The sequence below is a fragment of the Lynx rufus genome, unplaced genomic scaffold (assembly GCF_022079265.1).
Source record: "Lynx rufus isolate CCGP_SWC_20201006 ecotype Redwood Valley unplaced genomic scaffold, mLynRuf1.p SCAF_3, whole genome shotgun sequence".
Taxonomy (NCBI): domain Eukaryota; kingdom Metazoa; phylum Chordata; class Mammalia; order Carnivora; family Felidae; genus Lynx; species Lynx rufus.
In genome coordinates, this window is record NW_025814845.1 from 85378256 (window position 1) to 85402339 (window position 24084).

General features: G+C 37.3%; 1 protein-coding gene across 1 annotated transcript in view; it reads left to right on the forward strand.

Annotated features, from left to right (window-relative positions):
• The window catches only part of ARHGEF38 (Rho guanine nucleotide exchange factor 38), a 139346-nt gene that overhangs the window by 42445 nt on the left and 72817 nt on the right, over positions 1-24084 (forward strand). Inside the window, exon 3 of the mRNA XM_047091413.1 lies at positions 20595-20718. Within this exon, the coding sequence (XP_046947369.1) occupies positions 20595-20718 (124 nt within the window). The remainder of the gene's footprint in view (positions 1-20594; positions 20719-24084) is intronic.

Genomic DNA, 24084 nt, shown 5'->3' on the forward strand with positions numbered 1-24084 from the left:
TCTGCCCCTCCCCCAGGTGTGCTGTCTCTGTCTCTCTCAAAAGTAAAAAAACTTAAAAAAAATTTTTTTAAGTTGGATGTGAAATAGTTAATATGTGTAAAACCATGTGTGATTAAGACATTTCAAAATAAACTCAATGTACCAAGAATCTGTCCCTGTGATGAGTTAATGATTAATATAAAAAAAGACAATATATAAGAAATGCCCACCTTTTAATTCATAACACATTTTTGTATCAAATGGAATAAGAAGTTTATTTAATGTGCAAATGTTCTCAACTTTAAACCATCTACCCCACTGGGGAATTAAACTGGCCCCACCAATATATATGCCATTGCTCAGCTGTAATCTTTTATATGCATTCCAATCTTTGTGTTTTGGCTTTTGTTGTTTTTCTTATTTTTTGCTTCTTGTGTAACCTTTACCAGCAGTTCTCAGAATTGGTGTTTCAACCATGTAAAATAAAACGTTTCTGTCGTGGTGACACGTAGTTTGTTTAGCATGTTTAACTTACTCTTCAATACTTTGAATTACTGTTCTCGCACTTCGAACTCCTATTTTCCCCTTGTTATTCTATTCAGATTGTTTATAGCTTGCTCATTTTTCACATCTGGTACTTGTCTCTTTGTTTAGATATCTTTTCAGTGCTCTCTGTCTGGTCTCATTGTGGACATTGGTTTCAGTCTAGTGGTCACTTTGTCCTCTCTACTAATGTTGAAATACTAGTTATTCAGAGGTTTTTCAGAATTCTCATGCCAGACCCACCTTTCCCCTCACTTCTTAATGCTTTAACCTTGACTAAGTAAATAGATGCTCAAGGGGCACCTGGGTGGCTCAGTCAGTTAAGCATCTGATTCTTGATTTCAGTTCATGTCATGATCTCATGGTTCGTGGGTTCAAGCCCCACAACAGGCTCAGCGCTGACAGTGTAGAGCCTGCTTGGATTTCTCTCTCCCTCTCTTTCTGCCCTTCCCCTGTTTGTGCCCTCTCTTTCTCTCTCTCTAAAAAAAAAACAAAAAACTTTAAATAGATGCTCAGGAATTCAGACGAAACATCTATGAATGCCAAGGTAGTTAATTTATGCCATGAGTTTATTTGCCACCTTTTCGATGTTCATTAGCTCCTTCGTGTCCTCGCTTCCTTTCTAACCGTTTAAATACCAAAGTCTTTGCATACAAACCGCTTGTCACCAGTTAGTGTCAAAATTTATAAATTAATATAGACAGTGTTTATGTAACCAGGGGAACGATCTGCAAACCATGCTGAGAAACCTGAGGCAACGTAAATAAATATTATACATGTACAAGTTAGAGTGGAAGAGAACTTTGGGAAGTCATCTGGTCCGTGTCTTTCCTCTTGGTGAGAAGACTATCTTTGCTCTATTGTACCTCCTCCATGATTTCTTTCTCTACGTCTGATTCATGTCTTTTCAGTCCAGGAAGACACAAGTTAGCCTAGGAGAATGAAAATTGGAAGGAGGAAGTTGAAAACTGAGAAAAGCACTAGGTTATTTGAGTGAACTTGCACGAATGAGTCAGTGTACTAATGAATGTCTAGACCCAGCCCTTGAGTGACGATCATGGGTACAAATCTTAATTTTAATGTCAAGCCTTTTCTATACATAAAACTTCACCTAACTGAAATCAGGATCAAACTCAACAGTTACATCTTCCTTAATAGCAGCATTGTGAGAGGTTTTGCAAAGAAGGCAAAAATTATTGACAACATTCAGTGTTGAAACATTTAGTGGGAAAACGGGTTCTGATTACTTATTATCCAAACAGGGCAAGAGGCGAGACTGTACATTTTTGGCAGTAAGTCAAAATAAATCAAAATCTGGGCAAACTAATCTAACAATGGAAAAGAGTTCTGTGTGTAAGGAAAGGACCAAAAAGTGATTGGACAGAGTAGTTGGAAGAATCTAAACACATGTTTTAATTTTTATTCGTTTTCAATTATTTCTTTAATTTAAAAAATTTACATAATAAAAAAATTCCAAAGATCTCAAAGACACATTAGTATCTTATAGTACTCAATTTCCTTCTCTAGAGGCAAACACCATTACTAGCTTCTTTTTACCCTTCCAAGGGTATAAACATATATTTGGATGCACGTTTAGTAGGTTTTTATATATGTAGTCTTATATTTATTTATTTTGGATTTGCTCATATCACCTAACCTTTGAATTATGAAATTTTGTGTTCTCAGAAAGGACAAAAATAATCTATAATTTTGTGTTGACAAGGGTTCAATTGGAATTTTCTGTTAAAATTTGGATACACCACATAGCAGTAAGTTTGTAAATAATTTTTTTAACTGTTTTTATTTTGAGAGAAAGAGAGAGTGTGTGAGCATGAGCAGGGGAGGGGCAGAGAGAGGAAGAGAATCCCAAGCAGGGTCCATGCTCAGAGCATCGAGCTGGATGCAGGGCTGTATCTCATGAACCGTGAGATACCTGAGTATCTCAGTAACCTGAGTCGAAATTGAGAGTCAGACGCTTAATCAACTGCGCCACCCAGGTGCCCCATTAAAGTTTATTTATTTATTTTGAGAGAGACAGAGAGAGTGCGAGTGGGGGAGGGGCAGAGAAAGAAAGAGAATCCCAAGCAGGCTCTGAGCTACCAGCGCAGAGTCTGATGCAGGACTCAAACTCACAAAACCATGAAATCGTGACCTGAAATGGTGAGCCAAAATCAAGAGTTGGATGCTTAAGCAAATGAGCCACCGATGTGCCCTGTACATAATTTTTATTAGGCAGAATATATAGGTGAAAATAATCACCTATAGCTCTACCACTTAGAAATAAGTACTATAAATACAATATTTTTGTTTATTGACTAGGCATATACAGACATACCCAAATAGTTTGTGAAATTGGAATCATACCACATATACCATTATGGAATCCCTTCTCCCTGGAAAACATATTTACATGTTATATTTTTAACCACAGATAACAAATATTAATTTAAATGGACAACATTATTCTCTTATTTATTGGGGGACCATAAATTTGAGGAGAACAATGTCAATGCTCTCTCTGGATGCAGAGCCCCCACTTGGAAAATGGTGCCCACCAGTATTATCCCGCAGGTCTAGGTGAGCAATGGGGTGTTCAGTGTCATGATGGCAGGGACTATCTTACATCTAGCAATTGTCTTGTATGACATATGTGACATTTAGCACACTGTTTTGACATACTATCATACCTCTCTCTCAGGGTCTGAAGAGGATAAGGCAGGTCTTAAAATAGGGAAACATAAAAGACAGGGAATTAGAAAGGACAAATCCCCAACTTGCCTTTTTTTTTCCCCAAAGGGGCAGGGAAAGGAAAGGGTCCCAAGGCCCATGGCATTCAGCTTCCTGCTCTGCTTCCCACCCCAGTGAGGTTGCTGTAGTTTAAACTATGATGTCAGCCCTGATTCAGAAACTTATGCAGGAAGGGGGCTTGCCAAGTTCCCAGAGCCCAATGTAAATCAAAGCATCTCAGAAAGGAGACTGGAGGAGGGGGCATAAATGCATTATAATCATGAAATACTGTTCAAATATTGTGTTATCATAAAAACCTATATACAACAAAAAGATGGCCATGGCCCAATTTGTGTTGTATGAATTTAAGCTATAGTCACTACATTTTAGTTTGGTAAATGATTTTTATATCCCTTTGGCGTTTGCTGTGTTTTTAATGACCCCCACCTCACCAGAGTGAGCCCATATATTGCTGTTCTATATAAAGGGGATTGTAGCTTCAGCACATGTTCTGGAAATCATTCAGGCTTCCTTCCATTTCCTGCTCTCTCTTCTTTGAGGTTTCTAGTTGGACATTCCTGGTGTCTGTCTTGACAGCTCAAAGCTGGCTTCTACCCCAGCAGTTTCTAGCCTCTGGCTGCCTCGCTATGTGAACAGTGCTCCTGTTGAGTTACAAAGCACCCAGATGCTGTGCAGCAGTTCCGGAGGACTGCCTGCTTGGCTCTCAGTTGTAGTTTTGCTCCCCGGATTCACTCTCGGAGATTATACTCAATTCTGTCTGAATCCCCTCCACATCCTCCCCACCCCAACCCAGCTCCAAACAGAGAAAACCAAACTTCCCACTTCCCCAAGAGAAGAATTCAAGCAATGTAATGAAATTTTGCTACTCTCCCTGCACAAAGGACAGAATTACAGTGGTGAACTACAGTTAGTTCACTGGAGCACGAGATAAAAGAACCAAGACAGAAATATTTTATCTAGTAACTATTAAAATATACTCAGCTTTCCATAAACAGAGAGATGATAGAGATGATAGTTAATTAGAGCTTCTTAAAGCTATTTCCTAAAACTTTGGCTGCATAACAAATAGAGGAAACCATAGGTGAGCAAATCTATTTTGTCATGAATTTTTAAGTGTTCTAGAAGGACTCTTGCCAAATCGTCTTCTCTAGCTGTCGCCTTCACTAAATGACTTGTACTGTTGCCAGAAGTCATGGTCATTCATTGTTGCTTAATAGGCAACCATGCAATCTTTCCCTCTTACTTTTTCTCTATTACCCAGCTACTTTTTTTTTTTTTACCTAACTTTTTAGAGCAATTTTAGGTTCATAGCAGAGTTGAGAGAGAAGGTACAGAGATTTCCCATATAATTCCTAGCCCTACATATGCATAACTTCCCCCATTATCAACATCCCCCATGAGAGTGTCCCATTTGTTACAGCTGATGAACCTACACTGATACATCATTATCACCCACAGTCCATAGTTTATGGTTCATTGTTGGTATTGTCTATGGGTTTTGACAGATATATGATGACGTATATCCATCATTATGGTATCATGAAGAGTATTTTTTACTGCTCTAAAAATCCTCTGTACTTTACCTGTTCATCCATCCTCAGTCCCAGTCAATGGCAGTCACTGATCTTTTTACTATCTCCATGGTTTTGCCTTTTCCAGAATGTCATAAAGTTGAAATCATACAGTATGTCCAGGTATACCTCATTTTATTATGCTTTCCTTTATTGTACTTTACAGATCATGTTGTTGTTTTTTTTTTATAAGTTGAAGGTTTGTGGCAACCCTGGGTCAGGCAAGTCTATGGATGTTATTTTTCTATCAGCATTTGCTCACTTCATGTCTCTATATCACATTTTGGTAATTCTTGAAATATTTCAAATTTTTTCATTATTATTGTTTTTGTTATGGTTATCTGTGATCAGTGATTATGACTCACTGCAAGCTCAGATTATGTTTAGCATTCTATTAGCAATAAGGTATTTTTAAGCTAAGGTATGTTCATTGTTTTGTAGACATAATTGTATTGCATACTTAATACACTGTAGTATAGTGTAACCACAACTTTTATATGCACGGGGGAATCAGAAAATCCATTTGACTCATTTTATTGTGATATTCACTTTGTTGTGGTAGTCTGGAAAGAACCAAACCTGAAACATCTCTGAGATATTCTTGTATACTTTTCAGGCTTCTTTCACTTAGTAACATTCATTTTAGTTAGCTTCATGTCTTTTCATGGCTTAATAGCTCATTTTGTTTTAGGGATGAATATTATTCCATTGTCTGGATGTACCACAGTTTACTTACACTTAGTAATATTCATTTTAGTTTCCTTCACATCTTTTCATGGCTTAATAGCTCATCTCTTTTCAAGGCTGAATATTATTCCGTTGCCTGGATGTATGCATTCACCTACTGAAGGACATCTTGGTTGCTTCCAAGCTTAGGCAATTATGACTAAAGCTTCTATAAACATCCATGTACTGAATTTTGTGTGGACATAAGTTCATTTGGGCAAAAGCGAAAGGGTACAACTGTTGGATTGTACGGTAAGAATATATTTAGTTTCATAAAAAGCTATCAAGCTGTCTTCTGAAATGGCTGTATTATTTTGCATTCCCCCAGCAGTAAGAGTTCCTGTTGCTTCACATCCTCTGCAGCCTTTGGTGTTGTGAGTGTTCAGATATTGGCCATTCAAATAGATGTGTAGTGGTATCTCATGGTTGTTTTGGTTTGCATTTTTCTCATGACTTATGATGTGGAATCTTTTCATATACTTACTTGCCATGTGTATATCTTCTTTGTTGAGATGTCCATTAAGGTCTTTGGCTTATTTTTAAATCGTGTTGTTTGTTTTCTTATTGTCGAATTTTGAGAGTTCTTTGCATATTTTGAATAATAGTCCTTTATCAGATATGTCTTTTGCAAATAATTTCCCTCACTCTGTTCTTTGTCTTCTCATTCTCTTGATCCTGTCTTTCACAGAGAAGTTTTTAATCTTAATAAAGTCCAACTTATCAATTATTTCTTTCATGGATCATGCCTTTGGTGTTGTACTTAAAAAGTCATCACTGTACCCAAAGTCATCTAGGTTTTCTCCTATTTTATCCTCTAGGCATTTTTAATTTTGCATTTTACATTTAGGTCTGTGATCTGTTTTGAAATTTTGTGAAGGATATAAGGTCGGTGGGTAGATTCACTTTTTTACATGTAGATGTCCAGGTTTTCCACCATCATTTTTTGAGAACACTACCTTTGCTCTGTTGTATTGCTTTTGCTCCTTTGTCAAGAATCAGTTGACTATCGGTCTATTTCTGAGCTCTCTATTCTGTTCCATTGAACTATTTGCCTATTATTTTGCCAATATGACACTGTCTTAATTACTGCAGCTTAATAGTAAGTCTTCAAGACTTACTTCAAGTCAGGTAGTGTCAGTCTTCCAACTTTGTTCTTCTCTTTCAAAACTGAGTTGGCTATTCTGGGTCTTTTGCCTCTCCATATAAACTTTAGAATCAGTTTGTCAATATCAACAAAATAACTTGCTGGGACTTTGATTAGGATTGCATTGAATCTATAGATCAAGTTGGTAAGAAGTGACATCTTGACAATGTTGAGTCTTCCTATCCATAAAGTTGAAAAATCTCTCCATTTATTAAGTTCTTTAATTTTGTTCATCAGAATTGTATAGTTCCCTCCTCTAAGTCCTGTACATATTTTGATAGATTTAAATCTAAGTATGCCAATTTTTGGAGTGGTAATGCAAAGGGTATTGTGTCTTCAATTTCAAATTCCACTTGTTCATTGCTAGTATACAGAAAAGCAATTGACTTTTGTATATTAACCCTACATTTTGCAAACTTTTTATAATCATTTATTAGTTCCAGGAGGGTTTTTCCTGGATTCTTTTGGATTTTCTACATAGACATCATGTCACCTGTGTGCAAGGACAGTTTTATATCTTCCTGCTCAAACTGTAGAAATTTTATTTTCTTTCTTGTCTTATTGCATTAGCTAGAACTTCCAGTACAATGTTGAAAAGTTGTGGTAAGAGGACACATCCTTGCCTTGTACCTGACATTCCTAAGAAAGTCCAAAGTTTCTCACCATTATCATATTAGCTGCTGGGTTTTTGTAGTTATTCTTTATCAAGTTGAGGAAATTTTCTATTCCTAGTTTATTTGGAGTTATTATCATAAATGGGTATTGGATTTTGTCAAATGCTTTTTCTGTATCTGCTGATATAATCATGTCAGTCTTCTTTTTTAATTTTTTGATGTGATTGATTACATTAATTGATGTTTGAATGTTGAACCAGCCTTGCATACCTGGAATAAATCCCACTCAGTTATTCTGTATAATTCTTCATATACATTGTTGGATTTGATTTGTTAATATTTTGTGGAGCATTTTGCATCTGTGTTCATGAGAGATATTAGTCCATAATTACAGGTCCATTTTCCTATGATGTAATTGTCTGATTTTGGTATGAGGTTAATTCTGGCCTCATATAATCACCCAGCCACTTTTCATATCTCTATTAACTTTCAAAATTTTCAGATTGTATTGTGGGCCTCAAAACTATTTCATCTTGGCACACTGACCATAAATTTCTTAAAGCCAACTACTTTCTAAAACCCTGTCTTCTCCATAAAATTACCCTGAACTAAGTGGAATCAAGATGTTAATTTCTTATAGACATGTCTTATTTGTACAAATAGTCACCCTACTCCATTCAAGGTGTATTCTACCATAGCACATCAAAATCCAATGCATATGTACTTTTGTAAGATATTATAATAGGGGAAACTGGGTAAGGGGTATACAGCGTCCCTCCATATTATTTTTTAAATGCATATGAATCAACAATTATATTTAAAAATTAAATGTTTAATTAAAAATATAATTCCCTTATTTTCTTTCTCTCTTCCTTTATCTCTTTAACTGCATTATCCTTTTGTTTATTTTTTTAAATGTTTATACATTTATTTTGAGAGAGAGCAAGCAGGGGAGGGGCAAAGAGAGAGGGAGACAGAAAATTCCAAGTAGGGTCTGCACTGACAGTGCAGAGCCCAACGTTGGGCTCATTCCTGTGAAATGTGAGATCAAGAGTTGAATGCTTAACCGAGACACCCAGGCACCCCTACATTACCCTTTTAAATAAACATGTAAAACTATATATATCAAAACAAAATCTTTTCCTCTGACTCTTTACCTAGATTTCTCTGCCAAACCTTTCAATTAGTTCTCTTTTTCTTGTTGTTTCAGAAAGATAGAGACTACATTTTTAGGGTAAGGACACACATTAGGTTGTTTAAAGGAAACTGTATAGCATATAATAAATTCCTGTGTATCTTGGCTCTTTCCCATGCTATTTTTGGAACACTAGAAGTCCTTCTAGATTACAAAACAAACATGGGGAAAAGCCAACTAAAGGCCTCTCTCACTTCCACATCCTACCCAATCTAGTCCCTTCTCCCAGAGAGTTTAGCAGTTCCTGAGGTCAACCTCCTCAGTCACAGGACTTCACAGACTTCAGAGTGCAAAGATCAAAGCTAGGCTGATAGCATGAAAACAAAAGCTGCTCATATAGAAAGCTGAGCACAAACAGGAATTCTGGTCATTATATTGAATAAAAATCTAAGAAAATCAAGGCAATTCATGCTAACTGTACTTAAAATGCTGGAACCAATTACTCAAAGAAATACTTTTGAATTCCTGATTCTTCTTCTTACTGGCTTTCTGAGCTAATGTGCTTACTTTAATATTCTTCCTGGAGGACTGATTTAAATATCAATGCATATATTCTTCAATCAATTAAAAGTACTGATTTTCATGGTTACTAAGATCACATCACAATGAAGAATTCCATGGTCTACACGGCCACACCTTTATTTTTTAACTTCATTTTCACCCCCTTTGCAAAATTCCAACATTTATTACAAATCTGGGCCATTGGTCCTCCATTATAAGGTCAGATACTTGAAGTCATATTAGAAAAGTCAGAAAAAAAATATAATGACTCCCCCCCCCCCCACTTTTTAGAACATTAATAAGGGCTGTTCTTGAGGCATGGGGCTGGCTTAGTCAGTAGAGCATGCGACTCTAAATGTTGCGTTGGTGAGTTTAAGCTCCATGTTAATGTTTACTTAAAAAAATAGTTTTAGGGGAACCTGGGTGGTTCAGTCGGTTAAGTGTCCAACTCGATTTTGACTCAGGTCGTGATCTCACAGTTCGTGGGATCGGGCCCTTGGTGGGTTCTGTGCTGACAGCGTGAAGCCTGCTTGGATTAGGATTCTCTCTCTCTCTCTCTCTCTCTCTCTCTCTCTCTCTCTCTCTCCTTTTCTGCCCCTCCCTCACTTGTGCCCTCTCTCTCTCAATAAGTAAATAAACATTAAGAAATAGTTTAAAAAATAAGGGCGGTTCTTATGTGCTAGAGACTATAGTTATGTAATGTTACATTTAAAAATAAAAATCACACAAGTAAATGGTGCTGCCAACCACAAAGTGACTGCATTACTATAGAATATGTTACCGGCCTCTTTTTCAAGTACTGACAGAGTCATTGCTGTTCACTTTCCCATTTTCCCCAGGAGGGACTTTTCTGTTTTGTCATCTTAGAAGGCACATAGTTTGCCATCAGATTGGCTTCAGATTTAGTTGGGTATGGAACTGATATATCAATAGGCTAGAATGTGAAAATTCTTTGTACGGGTAGGAAATCTCTTATCTTTGCTTTTTCAAAAAAAGCCTCATCTCAAAAAATGAGGGATTTTTTTTTAATCCTTGTATTACAGCTTTATGATGGAAGCTCTCCACAGTGTTGTTACATTTATAAGCACCTCATAAGCTCAATTTTAGGGAAACATCGGTTTTCTCTAATTTTTATTATCTATATTCCAGACCAGAACCTGCTGGGACCAGTGAAGGGATAAATGAATGCATTTGCCAGTTCAGAGCAGGGCTTGGAATGCCCAGAATTGAAAAGAAAGACAGAGAGAGAGACAGAGAGAGAGAGATGTGATGCATAGATCTGTTTCAGTATCTAGGAAAGTCATCTCTTCAGCCTGGGTAACATGATCTTGTGCTCATCATCTCACTTCTCAGAACTGAGCTGCATAAACTACTATTTTCATTTTCTTTTATTTGCCATTTTATTTGTGAGAATCGGCGACAAAATTTCAGTGGCTGTAATTATTATAATGTTGCCATGAACCTCTCAAATGACAAGCCAGAGATGTTGGGGCAGCTTTGCTCAGGCAGAGATCAATATAGCTGTGTAAATAAGTGCAGGACCATAAATCTTGGACTCCAAAGACCAAATAGTGCCGGGTCAGAAAGAAAACACATATTGGGGAAATACATATTTATTAAGAAACACTTATTTAAAGCACTTTGAATACAGACAAGGTTAGTGATTACATGAGTTAATTAATTAATTTTAGGCCATTTGGAATATTTAAAGACATGTGAAACTCATACTTGCTCTCAAAGACTAAGGATCCCTAGTTAGAGGTGACAAGACTCATAGCTATGAAAAGATAATGCATAATGCAAAACAATAATTGCTAAGTGTAGACAATAAGTGCTATTGGAGTTCACAGAAGGGACAGATCACTTCCAGACAGATTAACTAGGCAATATTTCATGGAGAATGTGATATTTTAGTGGAATATGCAAATTAAAAGATTAAATGTTTGTCAAGTGTCTATTGCGTACAATGCCCTCTGCTGAATTCTGCATAGGAATAATGGAAATTTATATCATAGTCCAGCCCTAGAAGAGTTTATAACCTGGTCAAGAAAATGACTTATAAACACATAAAAAGCCAAATAACAATCAAAGATATATTTCAAGGCAATGCTGGAAGTGATCACGACAGAAGGCAGTTCGTGATTAGTTATGCTAATTAGTTATGCAGCAAACAATTACTTTAGACATTAGCAGAAGACACTCACTTTCCTGACCTCTTAATAGCATTTGACAGAATAATTTCCTTTTTCTGTCAACTACGACTCCACATGCACCTGGTTTCCCCCTACTACTCTAACTTCTCTAAACACCAAAGTAGATCAAGGCTCAGGCTGTGGGTTTTTTCTCTCTTTTGTCTACATTCACTCTGTTGAGTATCTGATCTGGTTTCATGCCTTTAAATCCTATCTACATGCTAATGGTTGACAAATGTTTATCTCTACCCTAGACATCATACCTGAAAGCTTGCTTTGCTTATATACAACTCCCCAGTCAAATCTCTATGTGGTCGTCTATGAGGCATCTCCAATTAACATTAGTCCAAATCTGAGCTCCTAATTTTCCCTTTAGGATTTACTCCCTTACAGTCTTTCTCACCTTAAAAAATGGCAGCTCTGTTTTTCTAGATGCTTGGGCAAAAAACCCTAGTGTCATCCTGGACTTTTCTTTCTCTTAAAACCCATATTGGATCTACCAGCAAATTCTATTAGCTCTACCTTCAAAATTTACCCAGAATTAGACCACTTCTCACCTCCTCCATTACTTTCACTCTGATTCAAGAACGCTTCAATAGCCACCTAGATTATTACACCTGCCTCATGACCCATCTCTCTTTTTCCATCCTTGTCTCAACCAAGCAGTCAGTGTGATTCTTCTAAAAATATCAGTCAGATCATGTCCCTTTTCCTCTCAAAACCTTTCAATGGCTTCTCATCTCATTCTTATTAAACCTCACATTCTTATGATGACCTCTGATGTCGTACATGATTCCTCATTCTCTCTGACCTCACCTATTTCTACATTCTGGCCTTCTCTGTGTTCAGTGAACAAGCCAGGAACACTACTGTTTCAAGCTCTTGTTGTTTTCTTTGCCTCAAATGTCCTTCCCCTAGAAAACTCGATGGCTTGCTCTTTTACTGTCATCAAGTCTTCACTCAGCAACTCACTCCTTGACCTCCACCTCACTCTGTCTTACACTGGGTTCCCTTAGAAGCAGGTCCAGATAAAAAGCATTTTAGAGCAAGTCATTTATTTGAGAGGTGATCCCCTGGAACAACAGTCAAGGAATTGGGAAATGAGACCGAGAAGGAAAAGAAGACAATCTAGGGTACATTCAAGAGCAGATTATCTCTGCAACCCACTGAGGCTCATATCCCACTGGGGACTCCAGGGCACTATACACAACACACCTCAGAGTTGTGCCATGTGAAGGGTATTGATCCACCAATTCCCGTTAAACAATGTTTGAGGGATGCTCCTGAGAGTGTTCATTCCAGACACTCTGGACTTCCTTGTGTGTAGACAGGGCAGGAATCTCTGGTAGGAGAAAGCCTTCAGATACAGAATCAAAGACACTAGCAGTAGGAAGCCCTTCAATGTGTAAAGGAACACTAGGACAAAGGGGATTGGGTGAGGCATTACCAGGGCTATAGCTTCCCCCAACTTCTCCATTTCCTTTTCTCTGCTCTACTTTATGACTATAACATTTAACTCTATTTACATGTAGATATTTTACTTATTTACATCATTTACCTGTCTCCTTTATGAGGCATGAGTTTTTGTCTCATTTGCTCATTGCCGTATTCCCCAACACCTAATACAGTGACTGGGACATGAACAGAAATAATCGCTTATTGATTGTTAATGAATGACTTCAGACTGGGTGAATGGTCTAGGAAGTCCTGGAGAAGGGATAGAATCTTTGTCAAATAAACACTGGTTAGGCAAAGGCATGGTCAGGAGAGTAGTACAAGAGACCATGAGTGGAGAGCTGCAGGCACAGAAGTTGTAAGTGAGCTAGCATGTGACAAGTGTGAGGATAAGCCATCCCTTTTGATTAGAGCAGACAGTTCTTATAAAATAAAAATAATTGGAGTAAGACAAGGTAGGTCTTGGCCAGAAAAAACTGTCAGTCTGGGGAATTTGGGGCCTTCTCCATAGGCAACTGGGGGAGAACTGAATGTTTTAAAGGAGGGGAGTTCATCATTGTGTTGTGAACCCCATTAAACTTATGTTTATAAAAAGACTGAAAGTACTAGGCAAGCTGATTTGGGGAACCAGGAACAAAGAAGAGTTTAGAAGCCTTTTCAGAGACACAAAAGGGGACCCAATAGAGTTTTATGGAGTCACATAAAAGGCTCATGGATGCTGGAGATTGTGTGGTTAAACTACTGATATCTAAGGTCCAGGTGACACAGGAGCGAACTTGTCATGACCCTGGGGTTTGGAGTCTGGAACTTGGTGGTGCAGTTACTACATGCAGTGCCCAAACATCTGCCCTTGTATTTTGACAATATAACTCACATGTTTATTCTATACTTTCTTAGAGAATTTCCAAAGAGTCACAAAATTTACTGGATCTTCAGCTTAGAAGGGCTATTCCTAGCAGCACTATTTGCCCTCAAGCATTCATATAAAATTTTAAGTAGGAAAGAAGAGCAAACCTGAAGACTACCTCCAACCCCAGATGACTTCTTTTCTGCCTGTCCCTGTGTCAAGGCAGATAAGAGAAACAAAGCCAGGGACCCTTGGTCAACTATCCACTTTTATCCAAGGATATCAATATCAGCAATTTACTTTTCTATTAGTAGCCAAAACAAAGCTTGGAATGGACTTCTCAATCCTCTTCTTTTCTCAGAGGACTCGGGAATTTCTTAAATTTGACCACAGTCTCTGGTCTGGCCTTCACTCACCTCGGTTGGCTCTGCTTTGCCTCGTGCACAAGCTGAGTGAGATATCTGTCCCAGAATCCCAACCTGACTTTCAGCAAAGGGACTGACATCTCTGCACTGATACAGGTCTGTCCACCTTATGTCTTCTGGCCTGGGATGTTTCCTGGCAGCTATCGGGTAAGTTGGGCATTTAGCTGCAAGATTAGTTAAGACTTGCTGTCTAGCCATGATATTGATTCAATTTGTAGTTCAACTCAATTAGCCAGTTTAGAATCCAGTTTCACAGCAGGAAATTTCACACATACAAATCAGTAGTTTTGAGAAACCTGATGAAATAATGGCTAGCTTACCCTGAAAAGCTTTGTAATCTAGAAGCCAACTGTCTGAGTAAATGCCCTAGTAATTAGATAATTATCCTAACCCTGTGGTTGCCAGGGCCTTCTGCCAACATCCTCTTTTCCACTTGCTGCAATTTCTGTCTCACAAACCTTTCCTTCTCAATTGCCTCACTAAAAAATAAAACAAGACCTGGTTCTTTCCTCTCAGAATGTCCCTACTGCATTTCCACTTATTCTAGTTTTTTATACATTTCCAGCTTCCCTCCATGCTCCTCTTACTTTTTACAATTAGTCTTAGTATTATTGCACTTAAAGGAGCAAAGATTAATAATGGGGCAAACTAATTTAGGGAACACACCTAGACCTCCCCATAATGTTGTACATGGAAATGCCTTGCAGAAGGCGTAGATGGGACCAAGTCCTGTTAGACTGAGCCAGATGATGTTCAAGGTAGATCTCACCAGTATGAATTCTAATTAAGGGCCCACTTTGGGGCCCTGTGTTGAGCATAGATTTGCTGCCACGCCACACTAAATAGAAAACTGAAGTCTTTTCCAGAAACCATTTCCAGAGAAGCATTTGATTGATGACAATCACTGCAACCCTCAAAGTCAATGCTATTTATTGTCTTCCTTCTTCTATACTTGGTGTGTGTGTGTGTGTGTGTGTGTGTAACTTTAAAGTTGTGTGATTTTGATCTCAAATTAGAAGCCTAAAACATATATTTTTAAATTGAGGTCAGGACAATAATATCCAATTGGGGGCTTTTAATCCATTGGTTATTAGAAGAAAAACAATGTTTGTAATTGCTAATTTGCCAGAACTTATTAAAAGCCTTAAGAAATATTAATAACTTCATAGGTCTCCTTATTGGCTCAGTTGGTTGAGCACCTGACTATTTTGGCTTAGGTCATGGCCCCAGGGTTGTGGGATTGAGCTCCATGTTGGGTTCTGCACTAAGTGTGGAGCCTGCTTGTGATTCTCTCTCCCTCTCTCTCCCTCTGCCTCCACCCCTGCTCACACAGTCTCTCTCTCTTTCTCTAAAAAAAAGAAAAAAAGAAAAGAAAGAAAAGAAAAAAATACCAACAACCTTAGTTCAGTAGTTATGAAATTTATCACATGGAAATAATCATGCATGTAAACCAGGTTTTCGCCAGGAGAGCTGGTTGTAAGAGTGAAAATGACATTCTATTTAGATTTCAGAGATTTAGTGACTGGTTATGTAAACTAAAGTATTTCTACATAATGTTGACATTAAAAATGGTGCAACTCAGGAAAATTAATGATATGAAAAAATGTTCCATTTTAAAACATTATTTGAAATACATAAATCTTTTGTACAGTTGCATACACTCAGAGAGAGAGAAAAAAAAATTTGGCAGGATAGACCTCAGAATATCAGTGGTTATTGCTGTGTGGTAGAAGCACAGGTGATTGTATTTCCTTTCTTTCACTTTTCTGCCCATCTTTAATTTTCTACAATGAACACGAACTACTTTTACGATAATAGTTTTTTTTTTTTTAAGAGTTTGTTCCTAGCCTTCTTTTCAATGTTCACTTTTAAAGGTGTCTGTGATTGAGGTCTGTGTGATATCTAAGCATGGTTAGTTCTTCTTCCCCGTGGGTTAAGGCTGAGTGTCCCAGGGCTCATTAAACAGAAAACTAAATAAACAGGCGTTTCCCAAGTGTAAACTAAGGAAACTTGGCCTCTGTCAGCAAATTGTCCGGGTTTACTAATAGACAAACTGAGCACAACGGTTTGTCTTTGTAGCTAAAGTTAAGTAGAAACTTATAAAATATCCAGTTAAGGTGATATTTTTACCAACCAAATTAGGTAATTTTGCTTTTGCTTTTTCAAGCCATTTTGGATCTTTATCTACTGTACTTGTTATTCAGAGCCCAGTAGAGTGGTTGCAAGGAACATTTATTGATGGCTCCCACAGAGTAAATAGATCATTTCAATTGTAGGGATTAAATTCAATTTAAATTATCAAACTTTTATTGAGTAACTAGGTATGGGCCCAGTAGTATACTAGATCCAGTGGGGTATTCAAACAACTCACAAAGACCAATGTCCTGAAGGAGCTCACAGTTTTGACATAGAGACAGATAAATTAATAAATACCCCTGATATTCACTATATAGTGGGTTTCAGCAGACGCATTGAGTAATACAAAGCCAGAGTCATGGAGGCAAGGAGAGGGAGAGGTTAATTCTAATCAAGGGAACAGGAAAGTTTCTTAAAAGGAAGTGAGATTTTTGGTTAGAAATAAAGTGTATTAGTCCCCATTTAGTTATAAGTAACAAATAAAATTCAAACTAGCTTAAATAAAAAGACAATTTATTAGCTTCTGTAATAAGGATATCTTGCCTTAGGCAAGGTAGATCCAGGCTTAGCTACCCTCTCTGTATCAAATTTATGGCAATCAAACTCTCCACAAAGATGACTGCCGAAGATAGAAACTTATATACTTAGCGCTTACAATCCAGGCCCTTCTATTCATTAAAAATCTGGGAGGATCCTCATTGGTTCTACTTGGGAACCTGCACATCCTGGGCCAATCACTGTGGCCAGTTAGGTCACATGTCCACCTTGTAGGGAGTGGGGAGGGAGTCAGGGTACCATGACTGACAATTCCACCCGATCAGAGTTGGGGAGCTGTGGCTTCCCCCCCAGAAAGCAACAGAAAGGAGAGAGAGATGGGCAAAACTACTGGACAAACACTATCATTGCCATCTTCATTTCAGACAAGTAGAATGTTGTAAGGTAATATGAGGGCAAAGCATCTGTGAGCAAAACGAAGAGCTCAGACAAGGATATGAGTGCAGGGCAATGCAAGAAATGCTTTAAACACAGTGCATTTAAAGTGCTTGTGCAGTCCAAAGTAACTCTACACCAATGATTATAGTCACCCAATTGATGAAATGTTATAGGTCTGTTTTCCTTTACTTAGATATTTATACCTGGGAGTTTTGCATACATGGAACTGTAAGGTTAACGTTATTTAAGTGTAATGAGAACTTGCCACATGAAGTATATCCTGTGATGAATATGTTTGTAAAGCAAAGAGTTAAATTGGCACCAGAAACACTAACCTTTAATTTTTCTGTTTTGTACATTTGAGTTATTATGTATTGACTTTGCTTAGGATAATGTATACTTAAGACTAAAGCTTTTTTTCCAAAAATAAATTTTTAATCCATTTAAAATATAACTTAAGCTTTTAGAGCATTGCCCATTTCTAGTAAGTGATTAATAAATGTATATAAATGTTTCTTTGAATTTATATCAATAATTATAAAGTCATCTACCAGTTTTAAAAGCCTATTTGGATCAGACATTTGTTTGTTCCTTGGCAAAGCAATGACTGAATGTGAATTTAATTTATGATTCACAGAATCCCCATGGGCCCATGGTGATACAGACGATTGAAACCAGGCCAATTGATGTTTTAATCCTTTCTGTCCTTCAAAAAGAAATAAAATTAAATTCTATATTTTTGTTACTTAGTATTTGCTACATTGGGCTAAGATTACAGATAGAATATAGAATTAAATCCTTACAAAAATGAATTTGAAATCTAAATTAGACAGATAGACAGAATTCTGACCTTGAGAAGTAAATTGCAGAAGTAACAACTTTGTGAAAACCTCAGGAAGACATCAAAAAATCCAGAGATGGCAAGATATTCTGTCAGCATTTGCTGGTATTGGACTAAAGAAAAGGATTAAAAGATGAATTTCCAGTTCCAAATCCGCCCTGAACTTCATAATTTTGAACATGGTACCTCTTTTCACTCCACATGAGCTTTTCTATCTTCAAACTAATTCATATCTTACAGAAAAGTTGCAATGATCTATGAAATAATAAATACAAAACCTTTAAACTTTTCAGAAGAAACTTTTCACATTATTATTTCACAAAATGAAATAATAATAGGGTACACTCTATCAATTACATCTGATTTTTTATCATATAAAGCAAGTGAACTGGGAATGAAATTTTATGTTAGAAAGATTCATTTCAAAATATGATTTTAAGAAGTGTTCAATGGTACATCTAAAGCGAACCAATCTAGGGACACCTGGGTGGCTCAGTCGGTTGAGCCTCTGACTTCGGCTCAGATCATGTTCTCACAGTTTGTGAGTTTGAGCCCTCCTAAGGCTTGCTGCTGTCAGGGCAGAACCCACTTTGGATCCTCTGTCCCTCTCTCTCTCTGCCCCTCTCCTGCTCATGCTCTCTCATTCTCTCTCGCGCGCACTCTCTCAAAAAATAAATACACATTAAAAAAAAAACTTTTAAAAATAAAGTGAATCAATCTACAAAAATTTAATTCATACACAACTTTTAGAAAACATATTTTGCACTATGCAAAGTTACCCCATTGTTATTTAATTAATACCCAATGCATAAAGCAATTCCTTAGAATAAAAATGTGTTAAATCAGTGGTACCCAGAAATATGTGACATTTTTAGCCATTTAAAATTCTCATTTACAAAAAAAGTCATGTAACTGCTACCTACCTTTTAGATATTTTGCATAATATTAAATATACTTTGTAAAATAGAAATTGAAAGTCTTAAGTATCCAAAGATTTCAGGCAGAACAGCCGTATGTGCCCTATCTTATTAAAAAGAGTACTTAAAGGAACATTTTGTGAGATACTTAGATACCTTAAGAGCTAATAATGATTGCAATGTAATCATGGAAATACAGATTATTTTTAAATACATAAAAAACTTAAATTTAAAATTTTAAAAATAAAATCAAATAATAATTAAAATATTGAAATAAACCCACTACATAGAATCACATGGAATTTGATAACACATAAGGCTGGGAGTTTTCTTGAAGACAAGACTGATGATAGGAAGGTGAGGAATTTCCCATAATGGTTCAGAGGAATGCGGACAGCTAGATGATATTGCATAAGAAATAACTGACGTAGTCACCAAATTTTAAACAAGGTGGAATGTGAAGCAATGCTTCCATGTTTAATAACAGAGTATCTATATCAAAATAATATCTCTGTCTGGTATGGGGAATAACAGATGAGTCAACGTCGAAAACGGATGAGATAAAAAGATGAGCAGATTGTCTCCCTCCTCCTCTCCCTCCGCCATTGACCTAGCACATCTGGAGAAACCAATGCTGAGAACGTGAGAAAACAGCTGCAGTCTTGACTTTTCATCTACAGAATTCCTCCACATCGGCCTCTAACCCTATACCCTTTGTCCCAATTTCCCTAAGTTTCTTGGCCTCCTTTTTTGATCCTTAGGTGAACTCCTTGTGTCTCTCATCCCTAATTTGCTGACCTGGTTGTGAACCAGCAGCTCTGGTTTCTACCTTTGAAGCTCTTCCATGACTTACTTGGTGATTGATGACTTGATTCCCCACCTATGACCTCATGTACTCCTACTCCTACTCCTATTCCCAGTGGTAGCCCAGTGAAGCCTGTATCAATCTGCTCATGAGCCAATTAGATGCTATCTGATTATGAAAGGAGATCAGACTTAAACTCAAGAGAAAGATTTAGAGTAAGATCCAGCAATATCAGGGCACATATCTCACCAAATTCTACTTAGATAGCTTAGGATGATTGGTCATCCCTCTACTAATCACCCAATGCCTCTGACAGAATTTGGTTTCATTATAATTCTTGAGACATAGAAGACCCTCAGGAAATACTTAATGAAGGAGAGATGAATGAATAAATAAAATATTATAACCACCAGCTCTAAGATCTAGGAATGATTCTACTGGTTTTTGAGGGGGTGCATGAAGTTACAAAATATGATGAAACTTTAATTAGTAGAACATGTTTGGTGAAATTTCCATTCACATTTCTTTTAAGAAAAAAAGCAGGAAGCAATTCAGTACATCTACTTGTCATCGCTTTTAGAACATCTGTGGTTTTAGAACAGCTTTGAAAATAGTTACTTGCCTAGAGTGAGGTCTGACTTCTGCTGTATAAGCATTAAAATGTTCTAAATTCATACACACTGGTACAATACCCTCATAGATGGCAGTTAATAAAAATACTGATTAGGTGGCTTACGTCTTCTTCATACTCTGGTTCTTATAGGAATATGCACATGTACATCCAACTCATTAAAACTTGGTCAAAATAAAGAAAAAGGTAACAGATGCACCATCCTTTTTTTTTTTTTGCATGAAAAACTGCACATTTACTCTAGAAATCCCAAATAAGAATGTTTACAGCAACGGTTGATGGAAGCAGCATGGGCTGACACAGAAAATGCTTACTGTTTAGCAGGAGAAAATGTCCTAAATACAGTGCGTCTCTCTCCATCAGCTGGTGCTCAATGTTTGTGTTTCTTCAGATTGATCGGCTGGACGTGGATAGCTTGTTTAGCAACATTGAATCTGTGCATCAGATATCAGCCAAGCTGCTGTCATTGTTGGAAGAGGCCACAACAGACGTGGAACCGGCCATGCAAGTAATCGGTATGTTTATTCTCTTCTCGAGTTCTACAATACAACAGGAAATAATATTTTAATAACCTCCCTTTGCTTTGGTTTTATGTTTCTGACTCACTAAGCTTCCCGGGAGATGTATAAATGCTAAACCCATCTTCAGGCTCATTGTAATTACACAAACTCTGTATTTATCTTCAAATGGGTTTATATCCATTTGCCGAGGTCCCACAGTAGCACTAAGCACACCATTTGCTTTTTAATTTTCAATCTTTCAACCTCTTTGCCTTCCAGATGTTCTCTCATTTTGTTTTATGGCTAACACTTACTTGATCCTTAAAGAATTAAATATTTAAATACTTTAATAGCTTTAATGATTTTAGTCACAGTGTTTTTCAGATCTTAGGCCTATGAATCCATTGACTTTGGGATTGTAAAATTTTTTGCGTAAAGGGATTTTATAATATATAAAACACACGAGTTCTACTTTCCCATGCTTTTCTCTTTTTTCTCTATATTATTTACTTGCCAAATAGATTTTTACTTTCAGTCATAGATTATTTTCTTACTCTGGTAAGATTTGTCATTGAAAAAGCATTGAGCCAAATTTTTATTCCCCTCATTTCTTGGGAGTTTCAAAGGGAATACTGTGTTGTGAACTTTTTGAAGGCAGGTCACACTTCTGAGAGATCATACACATAGTGCCATGGAGGCTAAGACTTCTTTAAATTTTTTTTTTTTATTTTTCTATTTTACACATAACATGCAATGTATGTTCACTACAGAATTATTGAAACATATCAGGAGTACAAGAATGATACACCCCTCCAATGCCACTATCTTCCCAGTAAGTAACCACTGTTATCAGTTTGATGTAGATCCTTTCTTTGAGATATATACAGAGACACAAACACACACTCGCACCTTATATCTTTATTCATAATGTCTTTGTTAATGGAAATCAGAGTTATAAAAAGTGAAATTGATCTTGTTTAGTATTTACGGAAGACTCAAAGTTTAATAAGCAAGGCTGAGACTATGCAAAGGTGAATTAACCTATTTGTAGTGTTTTACAGACCAAAAGGTCAGCTCACTCAAAAAGATTCTCCTACTGACAGGTTTATGTTTAATCATTACTTGTGACTGAATGTCCCTGTTATGTACTGAATGTTTGTGTTCCCCAAAACTCATATGCCGAAGCCTTAACCCTCAATGTGACGGTATTTGGAGGTGAGGCCTTTGGGAGGTAATTTAGGTTTAGATGAATCATGGGTCCCCCCGTGGTGGGATTAGTATCCTTATAAGGAAAGAGAGAGAGACCAGAGTCCTCTCTCTCCCTCTTCACCACGTGAGGACACAAGAAGGGAGCTGTCTGCAACCCAGGAAGGAGGTCTCCACTAGGAACTGAATCTGCTGGCACCTTGGTCTTGGACTTCTCAGCCTCCAGAACTGTGAGAAATAAATGTCTGTTGTTTAAGCCCTTCCTCCCCCCAGTCTGTGGTATTTTGTTATGGCAGACCAAACTGACGAACAGTTTCCATCAAGTTGTAAATATATTTTCTCAAGAAAGGACTCTATTCATTATTACCTCAGGGTGGACTCATTGGCCATTCATTTACTATCTCACTCAGTGAATATTTAGTAAGTAGCAGCATGTTCAAAGGTACTGTGTGGCATTGTTGGGTATCAAAAGATGAAAGAGATCATCTCTGTCCTTCAAGAGTTTGCCACTGAAAAGCTCTTTGAATTTAAGGTGTTTGCATAATACACCCTCAGACTATTTTCTACACTATTGCGGAACTTCAGGGGATAAAAAGTATTTCTAGATGGGGAGTCACAAAAGGATTCTTGAAGATGTTACTTGGACTTACAGGTCAGATTTCAACAAGTGAGGTCCAGGTCCCGAAGACTAAGTAGAAGCAACAGCATGAACAAAAGCATGGACAGCAAATGCCAAATGCCAAGCATTTTTAGGAAATGGTGAGAGATCAAGCCAAGCAGGAATGAAGGATTCATGGAAGGAAGGAGTAAGAAATGAATCTGTCAGTGTAGAATAGGGGCGGACTATACTTCGAATCAAATTTGGAATTTACTCTGCAGGTACTGAGGAGCCATTAAAAGATTTTTTCAGCAAGGGTGTGATGAGACACACAAGTTTCTGGAGAAAGAAAACTATGGTAAGTTGAAGAGAATGGATAGAAGGAGAAAATGGGTCGTAGATCTGTAAATAGGTTATTATAAATAACACAGCTGTGTGGTAACAATTATCTAAGCTAAAGTGGATACAGTGAGAATAAAAACTGGGGGTCAAATTCAAGAGAAATGTCAGATAAAACAGAAACAAGACTTAGGGGTTGGTTGCATGTGCTGGAGTCAAAGACAATTCCAGGTTTAAGAAGAGAAGTATCCTGATTTACCTAGAACATTCTGGTTTTAGCCTTCTCTTCTAGCAGCCAGTCCAGTTGAGCATTTGTCCTGGATTTTCTCCTTTTTAAAGAGGATCATTATTAATAGCTGCACTACAAGAGAGTTGGTAAGACCTCTTCATTGTACTTCAATTTCTAACCAGTCTCTCCTAATAGAATATAAGAGGCAGGTGCACTTGACATAGTTCTCACCATAACACATGCTAAACTCCGAAAGACAGCTCATCTCCCCTTTCCCAACCTTATGAAGTGCAACATGCACAATGTTGGCTGATAAAAAGATGGCATTTGGACACGAGCAGCTAGTAACATTTTCTGGTGGTAGCGGGAGATGTATCTGATTCTACAGATCCTGCTGCCACTGGGTAGAGCACCTAGTCTGTCATGGCCTGTGATGGGTGGCCCATGATGGGTGGCCCATGCCATGACCTGTAAGAGCCATGAAGCCACCAGGATAATAGTCAGTGGGTTTTAGTGAAACATATAGGGAATTAAAGATTATTTATAAGTGAAAAATGTGTGGGAAGTAGAGGCTTAGCAGTCCTGCCACAGAGAGTATCCAGATACTGTTGCTACAATAGTCTGGTAATTTATCTTATGATATGAATCCATAACTTTTTAATTATCTGGTTATGCTTATTTTATTTTGCAATAAACCCTTTCAGAAGCAAGCGTTTAATCTATGCATATTTTATAAAAATTCAGTATTGATCTTCTGTTTCTCAAGAAAGTTGATGACGAACCCATAACACTCAGGATACTTGCCATCCACCACGGGGTCCTAAATGCTATCACTGACGATAAGACAATCAGAAGACAGAAATGTGCTGAAGGAACAGCAACACCTACATCAAACGTTAGTTATTGTTTTAAGAAGATTGGGCCTATTATTTTATTTTTTTTTATTTTTTTTAATGTTTATTTATTTTTGAGAGAGACAGAGACAGACCATGAGTAGGGGAGGGGCAGA